Raw genomic sequence first — 26,327 nt, 5'->3', positions numbered from 1 at the left:
ATGATTAACATATATGCTCCAACTTGAGGGGGAGTATTATAATTCTATAATTAGGGTTTTCCATTCTTGTAAATATTTTGTGATGTTTTCCTTTTCTATGCTTTGTACTCTTGTATATATTCATATCTTTGGTGAATGAATAAAGCATTCTGATTCTTTCTCAAACCTAAGAGTTTTACAATTAAAATGCTTGACTTTCATGATCATTCACTTATCCAAGAAAATGTGTTGTGCTTGGATATATTCATGTAACGTAGGATGAGAACATAAATGAAAACCCCAAGGAATTTTGATGAATTAAAATTCATGAAGTGGCACAGTGTTCTTATAAGACAATGTGACTGTATATTTCTATTTTCATGCTTACAGCTCTATGTATCTCTTTCCAAATTTACATGTAGAAACTGCTTTACACTGATTTCTACTCTTAACTATGGGAAAAAAATGGAGGGAATCTGACAAAATTGTGTGGAGGATTGTCTTTCTTCTCTCTTTCAGGAAGTTTGCAGCCTGGATGTGAGATTGATGAAGACATCTTCTCTGCAAGGAATTGTCAACCCTCCAGTTGGATGTTTAAATCCAAATTCTTCTTCGGCACTCTTGAGCAAAGCTGAAAAAGAAGGATGGTTTAAGTATGTTATTGGAACCACAAACCGCTTTCTTTCAATATCTCCCACATAGACTGCAATATGGCCTTTAGGAACACCACATTGTTTTCTAGAAGAAACAGTATGCATTTTGACAACTTGCTTTGCATTCAGGAGAAGTGAAGGTAGTCTGATTCCCATGTTTACTTTTGAAAGGTTTTCTCCTTGATGCAGATCTAGAAATTGGGAAGTGTAGTTCTTGAATGAGGATGTGTTTGAAATTTGAGTTGGAGATTGAAGTTTATTTGATCTGTATTTATGGATTCAGAATGGAGAAATGATGAGTAAACAGTGTTAAGTGGGTGTCTAAGAAGGCCCACTTCATCAATGCTCACATGGGATGCCTATTTGGTTTGAATTCTCACACTTCATCATGTGCTCTAACTACTGGTAAGCAGTCCCATTCGTCCCAATTCTGTAAAGTTATAGTCCAAAATAAGAGGTCAAGAAAACTTCAAAACCAAATTTGATGTCGTGGAAGATCAACTGATGACAGAGTCATGTGACAAGCTTCCATCATCGGTCCTCGGCTGCATTTCTAATCTGACTAGAGGAAAAATATATACTAGAGGGTAGCAAACCGGAATAAATTGTTGTTGATAATATAATCAAACAATAAATGAGCTGCCAGCCCACTTGTAAAATCTTCTTTCAGACACAAGAATAATACCTGTCTCAAGCATGCTATGATCGTAGATGCTAACCATTTAGGACTGTCTAATACATGTTTGCTTATCTGTGATAAGAGATATGCGTAATGTTTCTCCATTGGTCTGACTTATCTATTACAAGGAATTAAATTCCTTTCCTTCCTCATCAACTATCTTTGTCTAAATGTGTCTATCCATGTCCCTTTTCTCCACTTATTTCGTTTTCCTGGTATCTTCTGTTAGTAGAAACCTGTGCTGTTATTATATAAAGAGCCAATAAGATTCTATACGTCAGCTGCATATATTCTGTTCTGGTTTTAGTGGTCTGAGAATTTCTTGTATTTTACATTTCCCCCCCTTATGGCATACCAGAAGATCAGGGGGCCTTCTCCAGTTTATGTTAATTTGAATGCCGACTTCAAATGAGACTTCTATTTTTCAGAAGGAGCAGTGCTTCAAGTCTATGGATGTGGCCAAGAGTTGTTGGGGAAAACAAGTTAGGCAGTTTTTCATTCAAGTTTCTTTCTTAAACCAGCAGCTATTTTAGTATTTGGTCGCTCATGCAAGAATTCAACCAAGACATGGAATGATTTAGAAATTTACATAGCAGGAATCTCAAAATTTCAAACTAGGATCATCAGACTTGAAAGAGGTGCATGGTTCTACCATGGATTAAGATTGATTATGAAAGTGACCTGCTCTTGAAGGCTAGCAAAATTGGATCCAGAGAAACAGAGATTGACTGACTGTTAGATTTGCTTAAATGCTGAAAAGCTACATTTGCTTTTTCCTAAATTCTGTCAATTTGTTCAGAGGCCAGTATTCAAAGTTGAGGGAGAAAGCCGAAGCACCGTAGAGATAGGTAGACATTCTTGAGTTGAGAAAAAATCTAAGTTGGATGGATGCCATTTTGTGCTCCTAGTGATCAATATGGAAAAAATGTTTACTGAGTACCCTCAAGTCTTAAATAGTAGGAAATACTACTGGGAAATCTTTATCACCAGAGCTGGATTTCAACCAATCCCATGACAAACGGCAAGATTGAGTTGTGGCAAATGATTATAGGATTCTAGATGAAGCATTAATGATTTTCTATCTAAAAGGAATGTGATCTTGATATTATTCATTTCTCAAAGGAACGGAATGTAAGGCAAGTCAGTTGCTTATTAAGAAGAAACAAGAGCAAACTACTTGATCGCATATGAGGATGGGGGAAATCCAATTTGTTATCTTATATATCGTTGCCCATCCCCATCCATAGGCTCAATAACTTCACAAGATATGTGGTGTGGTGTAAAATCTGATATATTATGTCTGACAGATCTTGGATGTGCAGCTTATGCTCACAACAAACAAGATAAATGACCAAATGGCAAAAGTAAGTTCTGGTCACTGAAGAAAGAAAGTTTGAGGTTATTTGTTTCATTAAAAACCAAATGACAGAATCTGATAAATTTATATCCACTACTGAAGACGACAGAAAAAGCCCTCTGGTTTTGTGCAACCGTGCTGTGTACAGCATGTTCACCAAAGAGTTCTTTGTATGGATTACAGCAGTCTGTAAAAGGTGGTGCTTTTGTGATATAAAAAGGATTCTCAAGAAGCCTTCATTTTTTTTTAAAAGGATATGGAACTTCTCAAGAAGCCTTTATGACAGCGTCAAAGTTAATAATTGTCCATCTTTTGCTCTATGTTTGGTGCTTGAGTCCAAGTTCTTTCATACTCATTGGGATATTCTACATCTCTCAATGCCTACTGAGACTTCTTTCCAATGAAGAATAGCCCTTTTTTGCTGGACTGTCTTATAGCATGACCAATTGTACTTGCGTACCATAATGATGGGACCTAATTTCACTCTGCTATGGACGTCTCAGCTTTTTAAGTTTTTATATGTTCTAGCCCCCAAGAATTTGCTGAAGCTTGTTGAGAGTGAGGTCACTAAGGTCCTATTTGATAATGTTCCAGTTTCCTGTTTCCTATTCCTATTTCTCATTTTTTAAGAAATAGACTCCTCCCATTGTTTTGCTATTTATATTAATACATGATGCCAGCCTGTTAGGTGATCATATGAGAAACCTTCTTCTGCTTGACTTGGAAACTCTCAATGATCATAGATCTTTATGAATATGCCTCTAAGAATTAACATCTTTGACTCAATTATGTACTTTGACCTGGAATTTTAGCCGTCCTTGATGAAACCCAATACATGATCTGGTCTACAATTTGGAAGATGTAAGGCTTTGGAGTCCTTTGACCTAGACGTTAAGACCGACAATGTAGCTGGTCACTCTTTCGTGGAAAGCCAAGCACATGGATGTTCTATCCTTCCATTTTCTATATAATGCACTCTGTCTGTAAGCATTTAATTCATAGTGAAGCTTGGACTGTGGTTTGACTTTTCATAACTAAACAACTTAGTCAATGAAAATGGAAATTTGTGGTGTAAACTGCTGATGATCTGGTGGGTCAGAGAAGGAAATTGGTGCTTCTTTTCCAAGTTGAACAAAACCATGTGAAGTGGCCTATTCAAATACCTAACCATCATACTTCAATACCCCACTTGGGCATTTGAATACCATCTCCAACAACTTAACTCTTTATTACAAAACTATATAAATATGAACATCAAATGAGCCTTCAAACACCAAATTCAACTCAGCCCAAGTCCTGATTTCTCTTGCAGTCCTGTACCAATCAGATCAAAGCTTTAGACCTTTCTAAGAGTCTTTCTTCTCGAGCAAATGGGGATCCGATTGCTATCCTTCGTTCCTCATGCCAAGCAGATCTTAAAGATGCAGTCAAGATTTACCAAAAGTCAGTTGGATGTGCCAAAAGGTCATGTAGCTATTTATATAGGAGAGATTCAAAGGAAGCGGTTTGTGGTTCCAATATCTTACCTAAACCATCCATCATTCCGACAACTTCTCAGCCATGTAGAGGAAGAGTTTGGCTTCCATCATCCACAAGGGGCTCTAACAATTCCTTGTAAAGAGGATGCCTTCATCGATCTCACTTCTAAACTGCAAGTATCTTGAATGATGAAGAGCAAAGGGCAAGCTGCCATTTTTGACATTTTTTTTTTCAACCGATGAGCTTTTTGACACATGCTAGAATGTTGTAGAGCAGAATACCTGTAAATGATTTATTTCAACTCATGAGTTGCATTGTAAAGATGCTTTTACCAACGGGATTAATGAAAAATAGACCAATTCATCTTCAATTTTTGTATAGCTCATTCACTGGTGCTCAACTGTGATGGACAGTCCAAGCTGTGGGAAAGATTTGTTTATTTATTTGTTTGTTATGAATAGCATAACGAAACTTCAAACATAAACAAATCCAAGAAAACTGGATTTTTATGCTAGCGTATGAGTTTGTGCTGAAAAATACTACTCTTGGTTGGTTTATTAAACACAATCCGATATCCATCCCATCTGCCGACTCTTGACACCAAATATGGTGGAAAACATTCATCTTTTCTCCATTGAGGTAAAATAGCTTTATCAGTTCTTAGATCTTCAGCAATTCTTAGATTTAACAGAAATAGCTTGTCCGTTGTGCCATCAGCACGGTGAAGATCCCCATCATCTCTTCTTTTTGTGCCCTTATCCAGTTAGGTGTTGGGTGAATATGTTTTCTATCTTCAATCTATCTTGGGTGTTTAGCGAAGATTTTCAAGGAAATGTGCAGCAACTCTTAGTTGGGACGTGCTTCAATAAATTCTCTCATTTACTTTGGTTTAACGTGATAAAGGCGCTTTTGGCGGAATTATGGTTTGAAAGGAATCAAAGGGTGTTCAATGACAAATTCCTTGGATGGTTGGATCGTTTTGAAATCGCCCATCGCAATGCTTCATCTTAATGCATCCTTTCTAAGCACTTTGAAAGTTACAGCATCCAAGAATTCAATCTGAATTGGCAATTATCTTTCCAGCTTAATTGTGGACTCTGTGTCCATTGTTTCAGCTGCTCCTTATTGGTTTCTTTTCACATCTTTGTTTTGCTTTATTCTAGTTCTTGTATGGTTAGGTCTTGTTATGTTGATTCTGAAATAAAGGCTGAGTGTTAGCCGCGGATTAGTACATTTTTTTGTTTGTTTGTAGGATATGATGAGGGCGCTATGGGGGTGTCAACCTAGTTGAGATGTCCGGGTGTACTGGCTGATCCTTAGTCTTAATGCTCATTGTATAGTCCTCTTGTACCTTGAGCTTTTTTCTCACTAATTTATTAATAAAGAGACTCATTTCCTTTTCAAAGAAAAAAAACAGATTACATTATGGTTTGAAGTTTATCCTGATTTTGATCAAATAGTAATGAGAAAACTGTTACAAATTCTTCTTCGAATGATTCCATTTTTCCACATCGATATCCATACTAAGCCGAACCTATTCTGAGTCACTTTTCATATTTTCACTTAAACCAAATTTAGGCATGGGAGTCTCTTTGCCTTCAGCTGTCCTCAAAGCCAAGCAAATCCTCATAATGCAGGTTGTTACAACTAAAAATCAAGCTCATGCCCCCAAAGGTCACATTGCAATCTATGTTGGAAAACTTCAAAGGAAGCAAATTTTCGATTGATATCATATTTGAATCATCCAACTTTCATATATTTGATCATGAATATTTAGGAGCGTAGATACAATACAATCATTCCATGGGTGGTTTGACAGTTCCCAGCAGAGGATTTGCTTTGATCTCACTTCAAGGCTGCACAGTTCTTGAAAGATTATGAAGAAGAGAATTCCGCTACCCCCTCCCCCAGTTTTAGTAAGTCAGAGTAGAATATGACTCGATAGATAGTCAGCTCATGTAAATGAATAGAAAATTTGTCAATTACACAATAAAATGTCTTGGTTGTTTTTAACTGGGCTTTACATCGTAATAGAAGCTAAAATTTATCATCATGTCATTAAATAAGATTATTTGGAAAAACTTGATCGCCAAGCTTCGATCATTAATTGATGTGAAAGAAGCAAGATTTCCACTTCCACCTATCGTTCGGAAAGAAGAAAGATTTGTAAACATCCAATTGATAGAAGTGTATAGAAGTTTCACTGAATTTCCTACAACAGTAACTATGTCAGCAAGATCAAACAGGATTTGACACATCAAGGTGTTTAGGAAAATAGACAAATGATGATTCAAAGAAAGTGGTAATATTAACATCAGAATTCCATCCATCATCTTTCCCTCATTAATATGCAGCTAGTTCCAGCTATAAAATGTGTTTCAAGTGGATGAAACTACTAGATTTAACGAATAAAAACATGATTAGATTCTTATTAAATGATTTATGACTTGATGTAGTACGCGTACATGTACTTGGCTTCTGTCTCTGATTTACAATATGATGAATTTGGTATCTCTTTTGTCCGTATTCAATTAGGACGTTGTATCAATGATGTAACCATTTCTCTTACTAGGAAAGGTGATCTCGTCTCATTGATAGCTCGATGCCATGTTTCTTTTACCTAACACATTCTTTGTTTAATTGTTCAGTTCAGCTAACCAAGCTTGGTTGCTGGAATGGATAATGACTTGAACCAAACAACTGGGCTGGCATTGCATACAACTAAGAGAGATTGAAAATCTTTTCTAAGTTGAGCAGATCCCTAATAGTCCTCTTAGATACCTAACCACCTGTCTTAAAGTGGCCAATGGAAAAGCACCAGCCACCAGCAAAATTATTTTCTCTAATACTATAAATAAAGACATTCAAGTAAACAACATACAAAACTTAAAACACATTCATTCACTGCTTTTGATTTCAATTTTGGTTCTACACCAATAGAACAAGCAAGCTTTCTAATGGGGATTTTTTTACCATTCAGATTTATTTTTGCCAAGCAAATTTTAAAAGTGCCATCAGGTTTCACCAAAAACCAATTATATGTCCCAAAAGGTCATGTAGTAGTTTACGTGGGAGAGATGCAAAAGAAACGATTTGTTGTTCCGATATCGTACTTGAATCACCCTTCATTCCAACAACTGCTTAAATATGCTGAGGAAGAGTTTGGTTTCCAACATCCTCAAGGGGGTCTTACAATTCCCTGCAAGGAGGATGCCTTCATTGATCTCACTTCTAGATTGCAACTGCAAGTTTCTTAGAGAATGAAGAGCAAAAGGGAAACTTACCGAGTTTTTGACATTCTTTTTGTTCCTTGACTCATTTGTGAAGTAATACTAAAATCTTTTAGGAAGTCCAAGAACAATGCCTCCAGAATGTGAATGAATGGCATTGTTATGAGATTTTAACTAATATATGATTAATTAAAATGCAGCTATTTATATTTCATGATATGTTCTTGTAGCTTATTCTTGTACTATATGTGACTCCTGCTTTCAAGGACAGATAACTAACTGTATGCCTTAGCTTTAAACATTTTCTTTTAATTGGCATCTGACTGCTTTGGCAGAGAGCAGAGAATGGTCACAAAATTTTGGATTAAAATAGTATTAACAAGTGTATTCAATAATATATTTGTAAAAGAAAAGAGTGGGCGCCACAATGTACATCCCATACTATTTCTTTCACCTACTTCCACATTATACTTGCACCTCTCTCCCTCTGACTTTAGGACTCTCTTCAATCTACTGGATCCTCAAGAGTAAAATTACTAAAGAAGAATATATCATTTTTATTTGTATTAAGCAATAAAACTATGGATTTTTTTTTAGAAGAGAAACAATTTCAGTGATAAATGAGAGAAGACAAACTATGTATATTACCAATAAATATCAAATGCATGCATATGGTTATGGTTATGGCTTTGTGTTTGAATGATAAAAACTTTGAGTTTTCATGTAAGTTCCTAATGTAAGGGAATTTTGAGTTTAACAATAACCGTTTATCCCTCTCAATATCGGATGATTCTTGACGAAAATGGTATCGTTCAATGTGAACACTTTTAATAATTTTCTGATTACTACAATCACTACAGTAGTTATATCTCTTATGAGTTCCATCAGGGAACAGGGTTTGTGCTTGGATATGTCCAAATAACATTTCATGAAAATGGAAAGGAAAAACATAAAATTCATGGAGGAGGGCAGTCCTTTTCTAGTAAGATAAGATGACTCTGTATTTCTATTTCCATGTTTACAGATTTGTAATTGTAAGTTGTGTAAATGATGTTCGGGTGAATGGGCAATGTGTTATCACCTTTTAGCTACCCGATCATTAACACGTTGAAACTAACTACACATTGATTTCTAATCTTAACTATGGGAAAAAGATGGAAGGAATCTGAGAAAATTGTGTGGAGGATTGTCTTTCTTCTCTCTTTCAGGAAGTTTGCATCCTGGATGTAAGATTGACGAAGACATCTTCTCTGCAAGGAATTGTCAAACCTCCAGTTGGATGTTTAAATCCAAATTCTTCTTCTGCACTCTTGAGCAAAGCTGAAAAAGAAGGATGGTTCAAGTATGATAGTGGAACCACAAACCGCTTTCTTTCAATATCTCCCACATAGACTGCAATATGGCCTTTGGGAACACCACACTGGTTTCTAGAAGAAACAGTATGCATTTTGAAAACTTGCTTGGCATTGAGGAGAAGTGAAGGTAGTCTGATTCCCATGTCTAATTTTGAAAGCCTTTTTGCTGGATGCAGATCTAGAAGTTAGGAAGTGTAGTACTTGAATGAGGATGTGTTTGAAATTTGAGTTGGAGATTGAAGCTTATTTGATCTGTATTTATAAATACAGGAATACAGAAGTGGTGCGAAGAAAACAGTGTCAAGTAGGTGTTTAAGAGGGCCTACTTCATAAATGCTCACATGGGTTGCTTTATTTGATTTCAATACAAGCATTTCCTTATGTGCCCTAACTACTGGTGAACAGTCCCACTCGTTCCAATTAGGTGAAGTTATCATCCAAAATAAAAGGTCAAGAAAATTTCGAAACCAAACGCCATGTCGAAGATCAACTGATGACAGACCCATGTGACAAGGTTTCATTACTGGCTTCTCTTATCTAATCCAGAGATAAATTATATACCAGTGGTTTTAAAACTGAAATAAAGTCATCTTGATAAAGACCAATCAAACGTTAAATGAAATGCCAGTTCACTTGTAAACCATTCTTCCGGGCATAATGAAAATAATTGTCTCAACTATGCTATAATCTTAGAGGTTTATCATTCAGAATTGTTTAATATGTGTTTGCCTGTCTATAATATGAGGTGTGCATAATGTTTCTCTGTAGGTCTGACTTATCTATTTTCATCAGCCATCTTTGTCTAGATCGGTATATCCGTGTCAGTAATCCCCACCCATTTTCGTTTTCCTGATGTGTTATGTTAATGGCATCTCATGTTGATATTATATAAAGAGGCATTGAGAGATCGGTTTACAAGCTGCATAGTTTCTTTTCTACTCTTCATTTCTTGAGAATTCTGTCTGTTTCTTGTCTTTTCCTCTTGTGATATTGTATAAAGTCTATGGAAGGGAGCAAGAGATATTTGGTCTCTCCAGTAGGAATTTGGCCGAGAAAGGAATGAATTGGAAAATCAAATAATAGCAATCTCAGACTTTCAAATGAGGATCAACTGAGTCAAAAGATATTGCACTGTTGTGCCATGGATTTAGATCGATCATGTCAGGGACGTTTTGCATTCCATAGCTAGAATCATTATTGGGTTCAGAAAAAGAGTTATTTACTGTTAGTTAGATTTGCTTGAAAACTGAGTAGCTCCTTATGTTTTGTCCGAATTCTCTCAAATTGTTCAGAGCTGGCAAGTATTCAAAGCTGAGGGGGAAAGCTGAAGCATTGTATATGAGATATGTAGGCATTCTTAATTCGAGGGAAAAGCTAAGATAGGAACAAGTTTTTCTGGTTGTCAAATAGTTGCCATTTGCTGCTCCTAATGATCAGTTTGGAAATGGTGTTTACTCTGTTTGGTTGTCTTCTTTACGAGAGCTTGATTTTAAGTACTCCAATGACCAAAGATCAGACTGAGTCGAGGTAAATGATTAAGGGGATTGTGCATTGTACAGAGGAGAATATCAATGTTGAAAATGAAGCCAGAAAGGTAGTTTTGACCAAGAGATCATACATTTCACAAAGATATGCATTTCGAAGTGAGAAGATTTATGAGCAAACTACTTTATGGTAGAAGAGGATTGGGGGAGTTGCAGTTTGTTATCTCATAAACTTTTGTCCATCCTCATTTATAGACTTGAAAACCTTTCGAGAGATGTGGACTGATGTGATACGTGACTTGAGGACATTCTGATGTCCCACTGATGTTCAAACTAAGCAAGATAAATTTGAGCATAAAAAGTGTATTTTCCTGGGAATCCAGATGGTGTCTTTTTTTTTTAAATGGAAACAATGCTTTTCATTGATGGAATGAAAACAGACTAATGCTCTAAGTACAATGAGACATAATAAGCAAGATAAAGTAAATACAATCAAATATAGCCCATTGTTGGACTTGTCCATAAAAGTAAAGCAATACAAACAAAAACAACCATAATGAAACAAAATGGCTCTTTGAACGACACTCCGAACACCACTGCAACTGAAACTATGAGAAGAAGCACCATGTGATGAGGACAACTAGTAGGAGATAATCTAAGGGAGAGAAAGTCAGCTTCAACTTAGGCAATCCGGATGGTGTCAATGATAGCTTTGATCATTTAACAAATGGAAATTAAGTCCTGCTTGGAATGACTAATCAAGTGCTTAAAAACACTTATTTCCACCTAAAAACACTCTTTGAAGCACTTTCAACATCATACCAAACATGCTCTTAATGTGTTTTGTTAGTAGTGATGTTTTCCCTATGAAGATCAAGTGCCACACTCTGATGAAGTTTATGGAATTCTTTTAGCAGTGATATTTCTGTTATGGATATTATGTTGTCAATCACATGAACATATTGATCTTCCTCTATTGAAATACTCAATCTGAATTAACCAGGGAGCTGAATGCATAAACATTTTTTGAAGTAATATATCTTTTTCCAACACATATTGGACGCTTTTTGATACTTATTAGACATGTTCTGGACACTTAAACTTGAATAGTATTCATTAAAAAAAAAAAAAATAGAAACATGATTGACATAAAAAGAAAAAGGAGGAGAATGATAAATTTTGACAGCAAAAACCACATAACTCGTTGAATTGTAAGAACATAAATCAATTTTTATTTTTCATAATTGTTCAATCCCACTGTATGAAAAAAACATGTATATTTTCTCTTCAACTTCAAGAATCAACATTTCTATTTCCAACCGAATGGACTTTGTCTTGAAGTATTCATGACTTGACGTGTGATATATGGGAAAAATTGACCAATTAACCTGAAATTTGTGGTATAAAATACAGAGATTATAGAGGAGTGGGAGAAGAAAATTGGTGGCCCTTTCATGAATTTGGCAAAGCCATGTGAACTGGCATGCTCAAATATACCCAACCACCAGACATCAATACCCCACTTAACCAATTGAAATTTCATAATCACCAGCATAGCACTTCCTTCAGAAACTCTATAAATATAAACATCAAAATGAGCCTTCAAACAACAAATTTATTTTAAGTACTACTTCCTCTTCTAGATAGCTCTTACCAATCAGATCAGAACCTTAGACATTTTTGACAGTCTTTCATCTCGAGAAAATGGGGATTCGGTTTCTATCTTTGGTTCCTCATGCCAAGCAAATTCTGAAGATGCAGTCAGGTTTCACCAAAAACCAGTTGGATGTTCCAAAAGGGCATGTGGCCGTTTATGTGGGAGAGATCCAAATGAAACGGTTCGTTGTTCCAATATCTTACTTAAACCATCCGTCGTTCCAGAAACTGCTCCGCCATGCAGAGGAAGAGTTTGGCTTCCATCATCCTCAAGGGGGCCTAACAATTCCTTGCAAAGAAGATGCCTTCATTGATCTCACTTCTAGATTGCAAGTATCTTGAAAGATGAACATCAAAGCACAAGCTTCCAATTTTTACAACCTTTTCTGGTTGTTTCTGACTCATTTGTTTTTTGACTCATAATAGAATTTTGTAGAATGGAATTCCGTTCTTGCCTGTAAATGAGTGGCATTGTAATGTAGCATTCACCAACAGAAATGAATTAAAAGAGTACACAAATTTAGCATCAAATTTCTTTGTAGTCTTTTCTTTGCTGCTTTATTTGTGATGGTTAACCTGCAATCCATGGAACTAAGAAAATTGTTGCCAGATTATAATATCTTGAAGATTCAGACTTCAAAGTTCTACATATCCAAGGCAAACTGGATCCTTGAATCTCTTATACATTCTTCTTTCAATCACTCCAATTTCCCACTTCAGAATCCTCTGCACAAAACTATTCAAATCACTTAGACATGGGAATCAGGTTGCCTTCGCTACTCCTCAATGCCAGGCAGGTTCTCAAAAAGCAAGCTCAGTCTGACGTTCCGAAAGGTCATATTGCAGTTTATGTCGGAGAAATCCAAAGGAAGCGTTTTTTAGTTCCAATATCGTACTTGAACCATCCTACATTCATGGCTTTGCTTAAGAGGGCTGAGGAAGAGTTTGGATACAATCATCCAATGGGGGGTTTGACAATTCCCTGCAGAGAAGATGCTTTCATGGATCTCACTTCAAGGCTACATAGTTCTTGAAAGATTTTGTAGAAATAGAAATCCCTTCCTCCACTTCCCAAGTTCTGCCAAACATATTTTTGTTCATTTTGAGTTAGACAAAGTAGAATGCCACTGGACAGTTCTTGTAAATGAGGGATAGAAAAGGTGGTTTATTTGCCTTTCTTCCTGATCTTTGTAACATGTATAAAGCTGCATCGACACGGCTATAAAAAATTACATTTTATTACTGATAGAAAATTACATTTTATTACTAATAAACTTTATCCTAAGACCCATGAATTCTGTATATATGTTCTTTGTATTTTCTCATCTTATCATGCAACAAAACATTTGACCAAACTCAAGCACAGATCGTTTATTACCAAAATGAAGAAGTGAGCTTTCTGTTTCCATCTGATGCTGGCAAAAACTGTAATTAACCAAAGAAGCTTATAAGTAGCAGTGGCATTTGTAAGCTTACTTTTAAAAAACAAAAAACCAAAACCACAAAGATGTAGTCTTAACTTTTCTGATTCTGCGTAGCAAGAAAATGATGTTCCAGATTATCATTTTGCAATTTATAGATGGGAGACAATCGAAATAAAACAACTACGGGCACGGTATCGTATCTAAGTCATCCTTCAGCTTTCATTTAAATTTTTTTGTTACTCAAGTACAAGAACTCCGTCAAGACTTTAGGCATGTTGAAACTTTACAGACGAGAAACCAGAGCTTTAGGCCAAAGAACAGCAGACTTGAAAAAATGGATGCGTGTTCATGCCATGAATTTGGATAGATCTTGTAAGTCACCTCTTAGACTCCAATGTCAAGCTCAAAAGCAAACATATTAATATTCGCCAGAGTTTTCCTTGTAAAGCTCAGCAGCTACGTCTAATTTGCTGATGAATCTGCCAAGTTGTAGTTAGAGCTGGTGAGTGTCCATAAGTGGATGGACAAAGCCACGGCATTATAAGATCGATTGGCAGATGTTTCTCTGGTTAAGATGAGACGCAAAGGAACACGGGCAAGGATCATAATACCATAGTTTGTCCTGATTGTTAAATGGATGCCACTTTTTTTGGTGCTTCTGCTGATCAGTATGGATAAAGTTTTGACTGAGTATTCTCAAATCTCAATTTCTATAAAATGCGAAGTTCACAGCTCAGATATATTTATGGAAGATCTCACAATGGCTATGAGAAAGAGCTCCATTTGTACAACATTCAATCAAAGATTTATTCTCAACTCCACCTCCATTTTCTTCTACGAACAGAATGTGGTCGTGTTGACGGAACTTGGACCTTGTTGTATGCAAGGTTGTCTTTCTGCTCAATTTTAAACATGTACAGTTTAGACAGCAATGAACAGACGGAATATCAAATAATAAGCAAGAGAAATATGAATTGATACTGAAAATCTATTAGTATTATGCTTTGGTGGGAAATTCACTAACAAAGGCATTTACATTCCAAAAGGCTTGAGATTGTATTTTCTACACAACATTCAAGCAGGAGTTAGAAAGAAATCATCTCAGAAGAAAAAAATGTGTAAAAAATTGATTGATGCCCATTTGATCATCTTCATCCGTCAAGACTGTTGCAGTCTAGAAGTAAGATCGAAAAAGGTGCCCTCTTTGCAAGGAATTGTTAGACCTCCATGTGGATGATGGTAACCGAACTCTTCTTCTACTCGGTTGAGTAGTTGTTGGAATGAAGGATGGTTCAGCTTCTTGTGGGCATCTCACACGTGTACTGTGACATGACCTTTAAGATCATCTGACTACTTGGTAAAACCTAACTGTATCTTGAGAATTTGCTTGGCAGCAGGCAGCAGGGATGATGGCAAACGAGTCCCCATTGTTAAATCTATTTGAAGTGATCAAGAGACTATAAATAAATATGATGTTTATCCTTGATTGATTTCGAAGAAGTTGGAAGGAGAATCGTGATATATCAGAGTTCAAAATAGTACTTGAAACTCATTTAGGATCTATATTTATAGAGTTATGAGGACATAAGATGCCATGAGCTTACAACTTAGAGGACCCACTTACCATGACCATGTCAGCGCACGAGAATTTTCTATTTTCATTTCATCCTTTCTTTTGGTTCCCATGTGTGTTTGATATGTATGACAGAACTAGCTAACTTATAGGCCCATTTGTAATTCAATTTCCAAACAACACCATGCTTGTTCCAGTTGAATAACACATCGAAACAGATGGCTTTGTAAGGAAAATGTAAAAACAAGCCAACATATCCTTGTGATTGGACCTCCTTGCAAGAGGATATTGCTTCATCAATGGACCCAGCTTACAGGTGAGGGAAGTGACTTCACATGTACTAAATGCATTAAATCATATCATATCAATATCTCAGCTTTCATTTGATTCACAGCCAGGTTTGTTGAGTTAACGCATATCATGTTCACCAGTGTACTCTCAGCCACTGCAATAGGACCACTAATGGAGGACTAATTGAGGATTGGAGAGTATCACATGACATGTTGCTTGAAATTTTCTTGGCCTCTTGTTATCGTAAAATTAGGGCCAAGGAGAAAGTGACTGAAATTATAATGGATAGAGCAAACCCATGTGAGCCTTTGGAGAAGTAGGTCCTCAAAGACTCTCATCTGCTGTACTCTTTTTGTTCTCCTCTCCAGTTCCTAGTATATAAATACCCATAAGAATAAAACCCATTCTCGTTCAACAAGTAATCCATTTCCTACATCAAATTCCATATCAAGCAAAACACCATTCAAAGTCACTCACCCTTCTCTTGTTTTGAATAAATTTTCGACATGGGAATCCGTTTGCCATCAATTCTTCTTAATGCCAAGCAGGTTCTGAAAATGCAAGCTATGTCAGCCAGAAATCAATCTGATGTTCCCAAAGGCCATATTGCAGTTTATGTAGGAGAGATTCAAAGGAAGAGATTTGTAATCCCTATATCATACTTGAAGCATCCTTCTTTTGTAGATCTGCTCAATAGATCAGAAGAAGAATTCGGATTTTGCCATCCAATGGGCGGCTTGACGATTCCGTGCAGAGAAGATACTTTCATAAATCTCACTGCTAGGATGCACACATCATGAAAGTTGAAGGAACAAAAGAGAAATGTTCTTGATCACAGTTTTGTCACCTCGAATTTTAGGAAGTAGAGTAGGATAATACTGTACAAACTTGATTGTTTAAGCAATGGAAGTTACATTCTTCTCATATGATAAATTTGCCTCTTCAGTTCATGAATTTCGATTTTTGCTGCTTACTTCTTTTCTCTTGGTGCTTTATCACAATTGGGGGGGGGGGGGGGGGGGGGGGGGGGGGCGGCTACTTGAACACGCTGCTTCTACCACCACAAACCTTCAAAATAATTCAGTTATAAAAAAATCACAATGAGAACTTTTAAGTTAGGTTATGATGCTCCTCGTTGCTACAATAAAAAGATTTACCTTCCTTGCAAAGGCTGCAGTGAAAGAGAGGTGGTACCATTTCAAATGCAATGTGATAGATATGATATCTTGTTAGATGGATGTCAAATACTTCTTTTAACTTACTTTTTTTCTTACAGAATTATATTTCTTTTAACTATTAGTATTCGCCAGAGTTTGATGATTCTTCTGCCAAGTTGTAGTCAGAGCTGATAAGTGTCCACAAGTGGATGGACCAATCCACGGCATCATAAGATTGATTGGTTAAGACGAGAAGCAAAGGAACATAGGCAGTTTCATAATAGAATCGTTTGTCCTAATCATTAAATGGATGCCACTTTTTTTGGTGCTTCTACTGATCAATATGGAGAAAGTTTTGACCGAGTGTTCTCAAATCTCTATATGAAATGCGAAGTTCACAGCTCGCATATATTTATGGAGGGTCTCACAATGACTATGAGAGAGCTCCATTTGTACAAGATTCAATCATACTCTGAACTCCACTTGCATTTTCTTCAATGAACAGAATGTGGTCGTGTTAATGGAACTTGGACCCTGTTGTATGCAAAGATTGTCTTTCTGTTCAGTTTTAAACATGTACAATAGCCATATATATTAACTTCTACAGCTCAGACAGCAATGAAAAGACAGAATATCAAATAATAAGAGAAATATGAAATGATACTGAAAATCTATTTGTATCATGCTTTGGTAGGAAATTCACTAACAAAGAAATTCATTTACATTCTAAAAGGCTTGAGATTGTATTCATTCAAGCAGGAGTTAGAAAGAAGTCAAGTCAGAAGAAAAGAAATGTGTGAAAAATTGATTGATGCCCTTTCCATCATCTTCATCCTTCAGGACTGTTACAGTCTAGAAGTAAGATCGATGAAGGTGCCCTCTTTGCAAGGAATTGTTAGACCTCCATGTGGAGATGGTAACCGAACTCTTCTTCTACTCGGTTGAGTACTGCTGGAATGAAGGATGGTTTGAGTATGAAGCAGGAACCACAAATCACATGTGGGTGTCTCACATATATACTACAACATGACCTCTAAGAACATCTGACTGCTTCTTGGTAAAATCTAACTGTATCTTGAGAATTTGTTTGGCATGATGGCAAACGAGTCCCCTTTGTTATATCTATTTGCAATGATCAAGAAACTACAAACAAATATGAAGTTTATCCTTGATTGGTTTCAAAGAAGTTGGAAGTAGAATCATGAAATATTAGAGTGCAAAATAGTACTTGAAACTTATATAGGATCTATATTTATAGAGTTATGACGCTAAGTTGTCATGAGCTTACAATTTAGAGGACCCACTTACCATGACCATGTCAGCTCACAAGAATTTTCCATTTTCATCTCATCCTTACTCTTGGTTCCCGTGTATGTTTGATATGTATGCCATAACTGGCTAAATTATAGGCCCATTTGTAATTCAATTTCCAAACAACACCGTGCTTCTTCTAGTGGAATAAACATGAAAATAGATAGCTTTGTAAGGAAAATGTAAAATCAAGCCAACATATCCTTGTGATTGAACCTCCTTGCAAGAGGAAATTGTTTCATCAATGGACCCAGCTTTACATGTACCAAATGCATTAAATCATATCCTATCAATATCTCAGATTTCACTTGATTCACAGCTTGGTTTGTTGAGTTAATGCATATCATGTCCACCAGTGTACTCTCAGCCACTGCAATTGGTCCACTAGTGGAGGACCCATTGAGGATTGAAGGGTATCACATGGCATGTTGCTCGGTGAAATTTCCTTGGCCTCTTGTTATTAGAAAAGTAGGGCCACGGAGAAAGCGACGGAAATTATAATGGATAGAGCAAACCCATGGGATTCATTGGAGAAGTAGGTCCTCAAAGACTTCCCATCTGCTATACTCTTTTTGTTCTCCTCTCCAGTTCCTAGTTTATAAATACCCATAAGAATAAAGCCATTTTCATCCAACAAGTACTCCATTTCCTACATCAAATTCCATAAAGCAAAACACCATTCAAACTCACTCACCTTCTCTTGTTTAGAGTAAATTTTCAACATGGGAATCCGTTTGCCATCGATTCTTCTTAATGCCAAGCAGGTTCTGAAAATGCAAGCTATGTCAGCCAGAAATCAATCCGATGTTCCCAAAGGTCATATTGCAGTTTATGTGGGAGAAATTCAAAGGAAGAGATTTGTAGTCCCTATATCATACTTGAAGCATCCTTCTTTTGTAGATCTGCTCAATAAATCAGAAGAAGAATTTGGTTTTTGCCATCCGATGGGCGGTTTGACGATTCCTTGCAGAGAAGATGCTTTCATAAATCTCACTGCTAGGCTGCACACATCATGAAAGTTAAAATAAGTTCTTGATCACAATTTTGTCATCTCCAATTTTAGGAAGTAGAGTAGGATAATACTGTACAAACTTGGTTGTTCGAGCAATGGAAATTACATTCTTCTCATATGAAAAATTTGCCTCTTCAGCTCATTACTTTCGATTTTTGCTGGTTACTTCTTTTTCTCTAGGTGCTTTCTCACAATTGAGAGGGGGGGCTACTTGAACACTCAGCTACCACTACAAACCTTCAAAATAATTCACTTATAGAAAAAAATCACACTAAGAACTTTTTTGAGTTAGGCTATGATGCTCATTGCTGATACAATAAAAAGTTCCTTGCAAAGGCTGCAATGAAAGAGAGGTGGTACCATGTTAAATGCAAATGTGATGTATATGATTTCTTTTTAGATGGATGTCAATACATTTTTTAACTTATTTTCTTTCTTAGAGTATTATATTACAAATAAGGGGAGGGGATTTGTACTGGAGGAATCTAAATTCCTACACTAGTCCAGACATATGAGACTTCAGAGGATATTTAAAACAATTCCAAAATATATCTTTTGCTTCAAAAATTTTTTCTTAAGATTATTTAGGAACCATACCATTTTAGTAGTTCATTCTAATGGTTGGAGTGTTACATTTAGAAGTTAATATGTTATCCTATCGTGGGGGATTCAATATTTTATTATTCTTAAATCCGAGAAATACCAGAAATAATATCTTGAAGAAACTACTATAGATAAATTATTTCACTTTTTTACAATGATTTTTAATAACAGAGTTACATAGAAATCTACGTACACAATAGGTTCGATGTTGAGATATCTACAACATAAACCTCTATATCCAAGAGATTATCAAGAAAAAAAAGTGACAGTTTGAGAAAGCCAACAAGTTCACAAATAAGTTCTGATGCTTGTGTTAATAGAGATGGAAGAAACACGCTGTTATGGTCAAGGTCGCATATAATTTCAGCTTATTTTTTCAAAAAAAAAAAAAAAAGAAGAAGAAGAAGAAGAAAGAAAAAAAAGCAAACAAACAAAATGGTAGCGAGCAGCAGTTGTTGCATATAGTTATCAGCAATTTGGAGCAATTTTCTGGAGGGACTCATAGTGACTATGACAAAGGGTGTGAACTCAATTTCCCTTTGTAGTACCACTCAATGCAGATTCGGTTATTGTAGACTCCACCTGCATTGTGTTCTATGAACAGAATATGGTTGCCCTATTTAAATTTGGACCTTTTTGTATGCGAAGGTTGTCTATCAATTCATTTCTAAACAAGTATCAAAGAATAAGCAAAAGAAACAGGAAATGATACTGAAAATCTATTTGTATTATGTTTTGGTAGGAAATTTACTAACAAAGGAATTCATCTAAATTCCAAAAGGCTTGAGATTGTATTTATACACAACATTCAAGCAGGAAATGGAAAGAAAACAAGTTGGGAGAAAAAAAAATATGCCAAGAATTGGTTAATGGTTATTTTGCCATATTCATCTTCAAGAGTGTTTTAATCTAGAAGTGAGATCAATGAAGCAGTCCTTGCAAGTAATTGTTAGACCTTCCTGTGGATGATGGAAACCGAAACCTTCTTCTGCTCAATTGAGTAGTTGGAGAAAAGGATGGTTCAAATATGAAATGGGAACCACAAAAAGCTTCCTTTGGATATCTCCCACATATACTACAAATTAACCTTTAGGAACAACAGCTGATTGCTTGAAGTTAAAACCCACTTGCATCTTGAGAATTTGTTTGGCATTATGAACCAGTAATGATGGCAAACGAATCCCCATTGACTAATCTATTTGCAACGGTTTGAAAGACAATAAACAGATCTGAAGTTGAGCCTTGATTCGTGTAAAAAAAAGTTGGAAGTAGAATCGTGAAATCTGGTATTTGAAACTCATTTAGGATCTATATTTATAGAATCATGAGGAAATAAGTTACCTGAGCATTTCTAGTGAGCATATAAAAGTGGGCTTCCTAGACAACTTAGAGGACCCACTTACCATGCCATGACTTTTTCATCTCACAAGAATTTTCCATTCCCATCTCATCCTTTCTTCTTGGCTCCATGTGTGCTGGATATATATGCCACACCTTGCTTGTTCCAGTGGGATAACAAATCAAAACAGATGGCTTGTAAAAAGAAGCCAACATATCCTTGTGATTGGACCTTGTTGCAAGAGGACATTGCTTCATCAATGGACCTAGCTTCTAGGTAAAGGGAAGCGACTCCAGATGCATGAAATCATCATCATATCAGCATCTCATATTTCATCTGATTCACAGATTGGTTAGGTCCACTAATAAAGCACTTAATGAGAATTGGAGCGTATCACATGGTATGTTGCTACTCATTTGACAAACTTCGTGAAATTTTCTTGGCCTCCTTTTATTGGAAAAAGTGGGCCGAGTCAGAACGCAAATGAAATTCTAATGGATAGAACAAACCCATGTGAGCCTTTGAAGAAGTTGGTCCTTATCCACTATACTCTTTTTGTTCTCCTCTCCAGTTCCTAGTTTATAAATACCCATAAGAATAAAGCCATTCTCATCCAGCAAATACTCCATTTCCTACATCAAATTCCATACCAAGCAAAACACCATTCAAACTCACTCACCCTTCTCTTTTTTCGAGTAAATTTCCAATATGGGAATCCGTCTGCCATCGATTCTTCTTGATGCCAAGCAGATTCTGAAAATGCAAGCTACGTCAGCCAGAAATCAATCCGATGTTCCCAAAGGTCATATTGCAGTTTATGTGGGAGAGATTCAAAGGAAGAGATTTGTAGTCCCTATATCATATTTGAAGCATCCTTCTTTTATGGATCTGCTCAATAGATCAGAAGAAGAATTCGGATTTTGCCATCCAATGGGTGGCTTGACGATTCCATGCAGAGAAGATGCTTTCATAAATCTCACTGCTAGGCTGCATACATCATGAAAGTTGAAAGAACAAAAAAAAATATTCTTGATCACAGTTTTGTCAACTCCAATTTTAGGAAGTAGAGTAGGATAATACTGTACAAACTTGGTTGTTTGAGCAATGGAAAATACATTCTTCTCATATGAAAATTTTGCCTCTTCAGCTCATGAATTTCGATTTTTGTTGATTACTTCTTTTTCTCTTGGTGATTTATCACAATTGCGAGGGGGCTACTTGAACACTCTGCTACCACAAACCTTCAAAATAATTCACTTATAAGAAAATCACATTAAGAACTTTTGAATTAGGTTATGATGCTCATCGCTGATAAAATAAAAAGATTTCCTTTCCTTTTAGAGGCTGCAATGAAACAGAGGCAGTACCATGTCAAATGCAATGTGATAGATATAATTTCTTTTTAGATGGATGTCAATACTTCTTTTAACTTATTTTATTTCTTAAGAGTATTGTATTACAAATAAGGGGAGAGGATTTGTACTGAAGGAATCTAAATTCTTACACTAGTCCAGACATATGAGACTTCAAAGGATGTTTAAAACAATTCCAATCCATATCTTTTGCTTCAAAACTTTTTTCTTAAGATTACTTCGGTATCGTACCATTGAAGTAGTTCATTCTAATGGTTCTAGTGTTACATTTAGAAGTTAATATGTTATCATATTGTGGGGGCTCAATATTTTATTATTCTTATACCCGAGAAATACTAGAAATGATTTATCTTGAAGAAACAGCTATAGATAAATTATTTCATTTTTTACAATGACTTTTTATAACAAAGTCACATAAAAATCTATATGCACAATAGGATCAATGTTAAGATATTTACGACATAAAGCTCTATATCCAAGAGATTATTGAGAGAACAAAAGTGACAAAGGTTGAGAAAGCCAACAAATTCACAAAGTTATGATGCTTGTGTTGAGAGAAATGGAAGAAATGTATAGTTATGGTCAAGGTTGCTGATAATTTCAGCTTATTTTTCATTTAAAAAAACGGACAAACAAACAAAAGAGCATCAAGCAGCAGTTGTTGCATATAAGTTATCAGCAGTTTGGAGCAATTTTCGGAGGATCTCATAATGACTATGACAAAGGGTATGAACTCAATCTCCATTTGTAGTATTACTCAAGTCTAGATCCAGTTATTGTCATCTCCACCTGCATTTTGTTCTATGAACAAAATATGGTTGTCTTATTCAAATTTGGACCTTTTTGTATCTGAAGTTTGTCAATCAGCTCATTTTTAAAATAGGTACAACAAATATTCACTTGTGCAACTTTGATATCAATGAACAGACGGGTATCAAAGAATAAGCAAAAGAAACAAGAAATAATACTGAAAATCTATTTGTATTATGTTTTGGTAGGAAATTTAATAACAAAGGAACTTATCTGAATCCTGAAAGGCTTGAGATTGTAATCAAACACAACATTCAAGCAGGAAATAGAAAGAAAACAAGTTAGGAGAAAAATATGTAAACAAAAGGTTCATGGTTATTTTGTCATATTCATCCTTCAAGAGTGCTTTAATCTATAAGTGAGATCAATGAAGTCCTGGCAAGGAATTGTAAGACCTTCTTGTGGATGATGGAAACCGAAACCTTCTTCTACTCGGCTGAGGCATTGTTGGAAAAAATGATGGTTCAAGCATGAAATGAGAACCACAAATAGCTTCCTCTGGATCTCTCCCACATACTACAAAATAACCTCTAGGAACAATATCCAATTGCTTGATGTTAAAACCCATTTCATCTTGAAAATTTGTTTGCCATTAGATCAGGGATGATGGCAAATACATCCCCTTGTTAAATCTATTTGAAATGATCGGAAGACTATAAACAGATCTGAAGTTTAATCTTGATCCGTGTCAAAGAAGTTGGAAGTAGAATTGTGAAATATCTGCTATTTGAAACTCATTTAGGATCTATATTTATAGAATCATGAGGAAATAAGTTGCCTGAGCATTTCTAATGAGCATTTAAAAGTGAGCTCCCTAGACAACTTAGAGGACCCACTGAACATGACTTTGTCAGCTCACAGGAATTTCCATTCCCATCTCATCCTTTCTCTTGGCTCCATGTATGTTGGATATATATACCACAACTTGCTAAACTACAGGCCCAATTGTAATTCAATTTCCAAACCACACCATGCTTGTTCCAGTGGAATAACATATCAAAATAGATGGCTTATAAAAACAAGCCAACATATCCTTGTGATTGGACCTCCTTGCAAGAGGAAATTGCTTCATCAATGGACCCAGCTTCTAGGTAAGTGAAGCGACTTCACACAAACCAATGCATTAAATCATATCATATCAGCATCTCATATTTCATCTGATTCACAGTTTGGTTAGGTCCACTAATGGAGCACTTAATGAGAATTGGAGAGCATCACATGGTATGTTGCTACTCATTTGACAAACTTTATGAAATTTTCTTGGCCTCCTTTTATTGGAAAAAGTGGGACCAGCCAGAAAGCAAATGAAATTCTAATGGATAGAACAAACCCATGTGAGCCTTTGGAGAAGTAGGTCCTTATCTGCTATTCCTAGTTTATAATAAAAAACAATGGACATAGAAACATAAAAACCCCAAAACATGACACGAACATAACAAATAAAACATAAAAGAAAAAAAGCAACTTAGAAGATTTAGGGAGAGAGAGCATCATGAAGAAGCCTTTAATCGAGTTGCATCAAAGGAACTTCGTGAAACCATGGAAAATAAGCTAATTTATTTCCATCCAAAGATCAGACAGAATGGCCTTGACTGAGTTTCTTAGAGCAAATAAGCTTGTGAATTCCACCTCGATCTACATAAGGGGTCGTTTATTTTTTGGTAATGTAGATAACTGGAATCTTTAGATGCCGGAATTATAAATGTCTAGCATCTCTAGATTACCATTTTTTGTAGCGATATTTTTGCAGATATCTGAGAATATTTTGATGACTATCTTTGTTTTGTATGATTTCTACACAGGAATGTCTTAAATTTATATAATGTTCTAAGAATACCCTTACAACTATTAATTATTTATAATTAATTTAATATAATTTGAGCTTCTATAATGTATTTGTTTTTTATCTATTTGAATTTCTTTTTAAATTAATACAACTTATATCATTTTATAAGTTATTTTTCTGAATAAATTAATATATCATGATTTAAGATTTTTTATAAAATAAATACTAATTTAAAATTAAATTTGAATATCTTGCTTAAAAAATTATAAGAACTACAATAAAACAAAAAAAAATGATATATATGGTTGACAAATATTTATTTTAATTATATAATGGCAAATGGAGAACGATATTTACACATAACACACACGCATATATAAGAAAAAATGAAGGGAAAAAAAATAAACCAGAGATGCCCTCAACTCGAAAATCTAAAAAACCTATGTTTCAGAAAGGTATTCAAAACTCTCGAGGTGCCCTTTATAAGAGCATCCTACGATGAGTAGGAATCTCCAGATGGCCAGGCATCTTACAATACTACATAATAAACGTTGTAATCTAGATGCTTACTCCATGGAAATCTAGAATGCTGGTGAAATAAACGACCATTAAGAATTGTAAAACATTCCTTTGCAAACAGATTGAGAAAACCCAGCTGATACTATTTTAATTTGCAATAATTTAATCTAGAATATTTTATTTGTAATAACTAAGTCTATGAACTTTCAAATTTGTAATAATTTAATTCTTACCATGAAATTTTCCTTCACAATTAAGTGCCATTTTTTAATTTTCTAACAACTTAATTTTTGTAATTTTAAAACATTTTCTACTTGATGGACTATAAAATTGAAATATAAAGACTAAATCATTACAAACTAAAGTTCAAGAAAGTTCAGAGACTTAAAATAAATTTTAACCTTAATTTTCTATTTATTTGTGATCTTGGCGAGGTTAAAAACAAGTTTCATTCTTTTTTTTTTTTTTTCCTTCAAAATTTCATAGAGGATATACAAATTTTCTTAAGAAAATAACTCAAAAGTCAAAAGACACATTTTGGTAATCAAAATGCAAAACTCCACATGCACGATGTCACATTTTTTTTAACATAAAATTCTTTATTAAAGAGATTACAATGAAGAAAGTTATCATCAAGTCAAAATGAGAATCTAGTTTCAAATTTCATGCACTTTCTCATCTTCAAAGCAGAAACTGTTAAACTAATTTATTTGTATTTATAAAGTTCATAGACAGCATCATATAAACAAACAAAAACCTAGTTCAATAATTAACATGGAAGGATTAATCCATCAGAGGTTCAGATTTTCTTACCACATTACTAAAATAATAATAATAATAACATATAATTTTCCTATAACCACATACTATCAAATGGTTGATAAGGATAAAACATTCTACACCACAAACCAATGTTGACTATAAATAAACAATTTTAGATCACAAAACATTTCCTTCTCTTTATTATCTTTAAATCCTACTAAAAAATGTCCCAAAATAGCAAATGGCAGTTCCACCCATTGAAAAGCTCAAACTAAAGAAAAAGAGATAAAGTTCTTCCAATAATAAAGGCAAATTGATGATCATACAGTTATAATCTCACTATCCATTTGAGCATCTGAGTAACAAAAATTACACAGCTAACATGCAACCACAAGACCAATTCAAAGGAATTAAACAGAATGTCCTCCTCCTATCTTAGAATTAGAGAGAACAAAATTGAAATTGCAGCCAATTCTTTGAATTCACAATGATGCA

The 26,327-nt window shown here is 35.2% G+C and overlaps 1 protein-coding gene and 9 pseudogenes across 3 annotated transcripts; 7 read left to right on the top strand and 3 right to left on the bottom strand.

Moving 5' to 3' along the window:
- Nucleotides 1–271: 271 nt before the first annotated feature.
- LOC150033431 (auxin-responsive protein SAUR21 pseudogene) lies at nt 272–1,229 on the bottom strand (annotated as a pseudogene). Its single transcript, XR_016523809.1, has one exon. The product of XR_016523809.1 is annotated as an auxin-responsive protein SAUR21 pseudogene (transcript).
- A 2,500-nt stretch (nt 1,230–3,729) lies between these two features.
- Nucleotides 3,730–4,517, top strand: LOC150033430 (auxin-responsive protein SAUR24 pseudogene; annotated as a pseudogene).
- Nucleotides 4,518–7,043: 2,526 nt separating this feature from the next.
- On the top strand, nt 7,044–7,807 carry LOC120088137 (auxin-responsive protein SAUR21 pseudogene; annotated as a pseudogene).
- Nucleotides 7,808–8,352: 545 nt separating this feature from the next.
- Nucleotides 8,353–9,208, bottom strand: LOC150033429 (auxin-responsive protein SAUR21 pseudogene; annotated as a pseudogene).
- A 2,641-nt stretch (nt 9,209–11,849) lies between these two features.
- On the top strand, nt 11,850–12,403 carry LOC120088142 (auxin-responsive protein SAUR24-like). The gene has a single exon (XM_039045231.2). The coding sequence runs from the start codon at nt 11,921–11,923 to the stop codon at nt 12,212–12,214; it is 294 nt and encodes a 97-aa protein (XP_038901159.1). The 5' UTR covers nt 11,850–11,920; the 3' UTR covers nt 12,215–12,403.
- A 224-nt stretch (nt 12,404–12,627) lies between these two features.
- Nucleotides 12,628–13,074, top strand: LOC120088143 (auxin-responsive protein SAUR21 pseudogene; annotated as a pseudogene).
- Nucleotides 13,075–15,357: 2,283 nt separating this feature from the next.
- Nucleotides 15,358–16,114, top strand: LOC120088140 (auxin-responsive protein SAUR21 pseudogene; annotated as a pseudogene).
- A 2,111-nt stretch (nt 16,115–18,225) lies between these two features.
- LOC120088139 (auxin-responsive protein SAUR21 pseudogene) lies at nt 18,226–18,765 on the top strand (annotated as a pseudogene). The gene has a single exon (XR_016523808.1). The product of XR_016523808.1 is annotated as an auxin-responsive protein SAUR21 pseudogene (transcript).
- Nucleotides 18,766–20,105: 1,340 nt separating this feature from the next.
- On the bottom strand, nt 20,106–21,211 carry LOC150033428 (auxin-responsive protein SAUR24 pseudogene; annotated as a pseudogene).
- A 79-nt stretch (nt 21,212–21,290) lies between these two features.
- On the top strand, nt 21,291–21,728 carry LOC120088138 (auxin-responsive protein SAUR21 pseudogene; annotated as a pseudogene).
- Nucleotides 21,729–26,327: the final 4,599 nt, after the last annotated feature.

This window comes from Benincasa hispida, chromosome 10 (assembly GCF_027475165.1).
Source record: "Benincasa hispida cultivar pf3 chromosome 10, pf3_genome.v1.1, whole genome shotgun sequence".
NCBI lineage: Eukaryota > Viridiplantae > Streptophyta > Magnoliopsida > Cucurbitales > Cucurbitaceae > Benincasa > Benincasa hispida.
The sequence above is the reverse complement of the archived record's forward strand: the minus strand, read 5'-3'. Positions and strand labels throughout refer to the sequence as shown.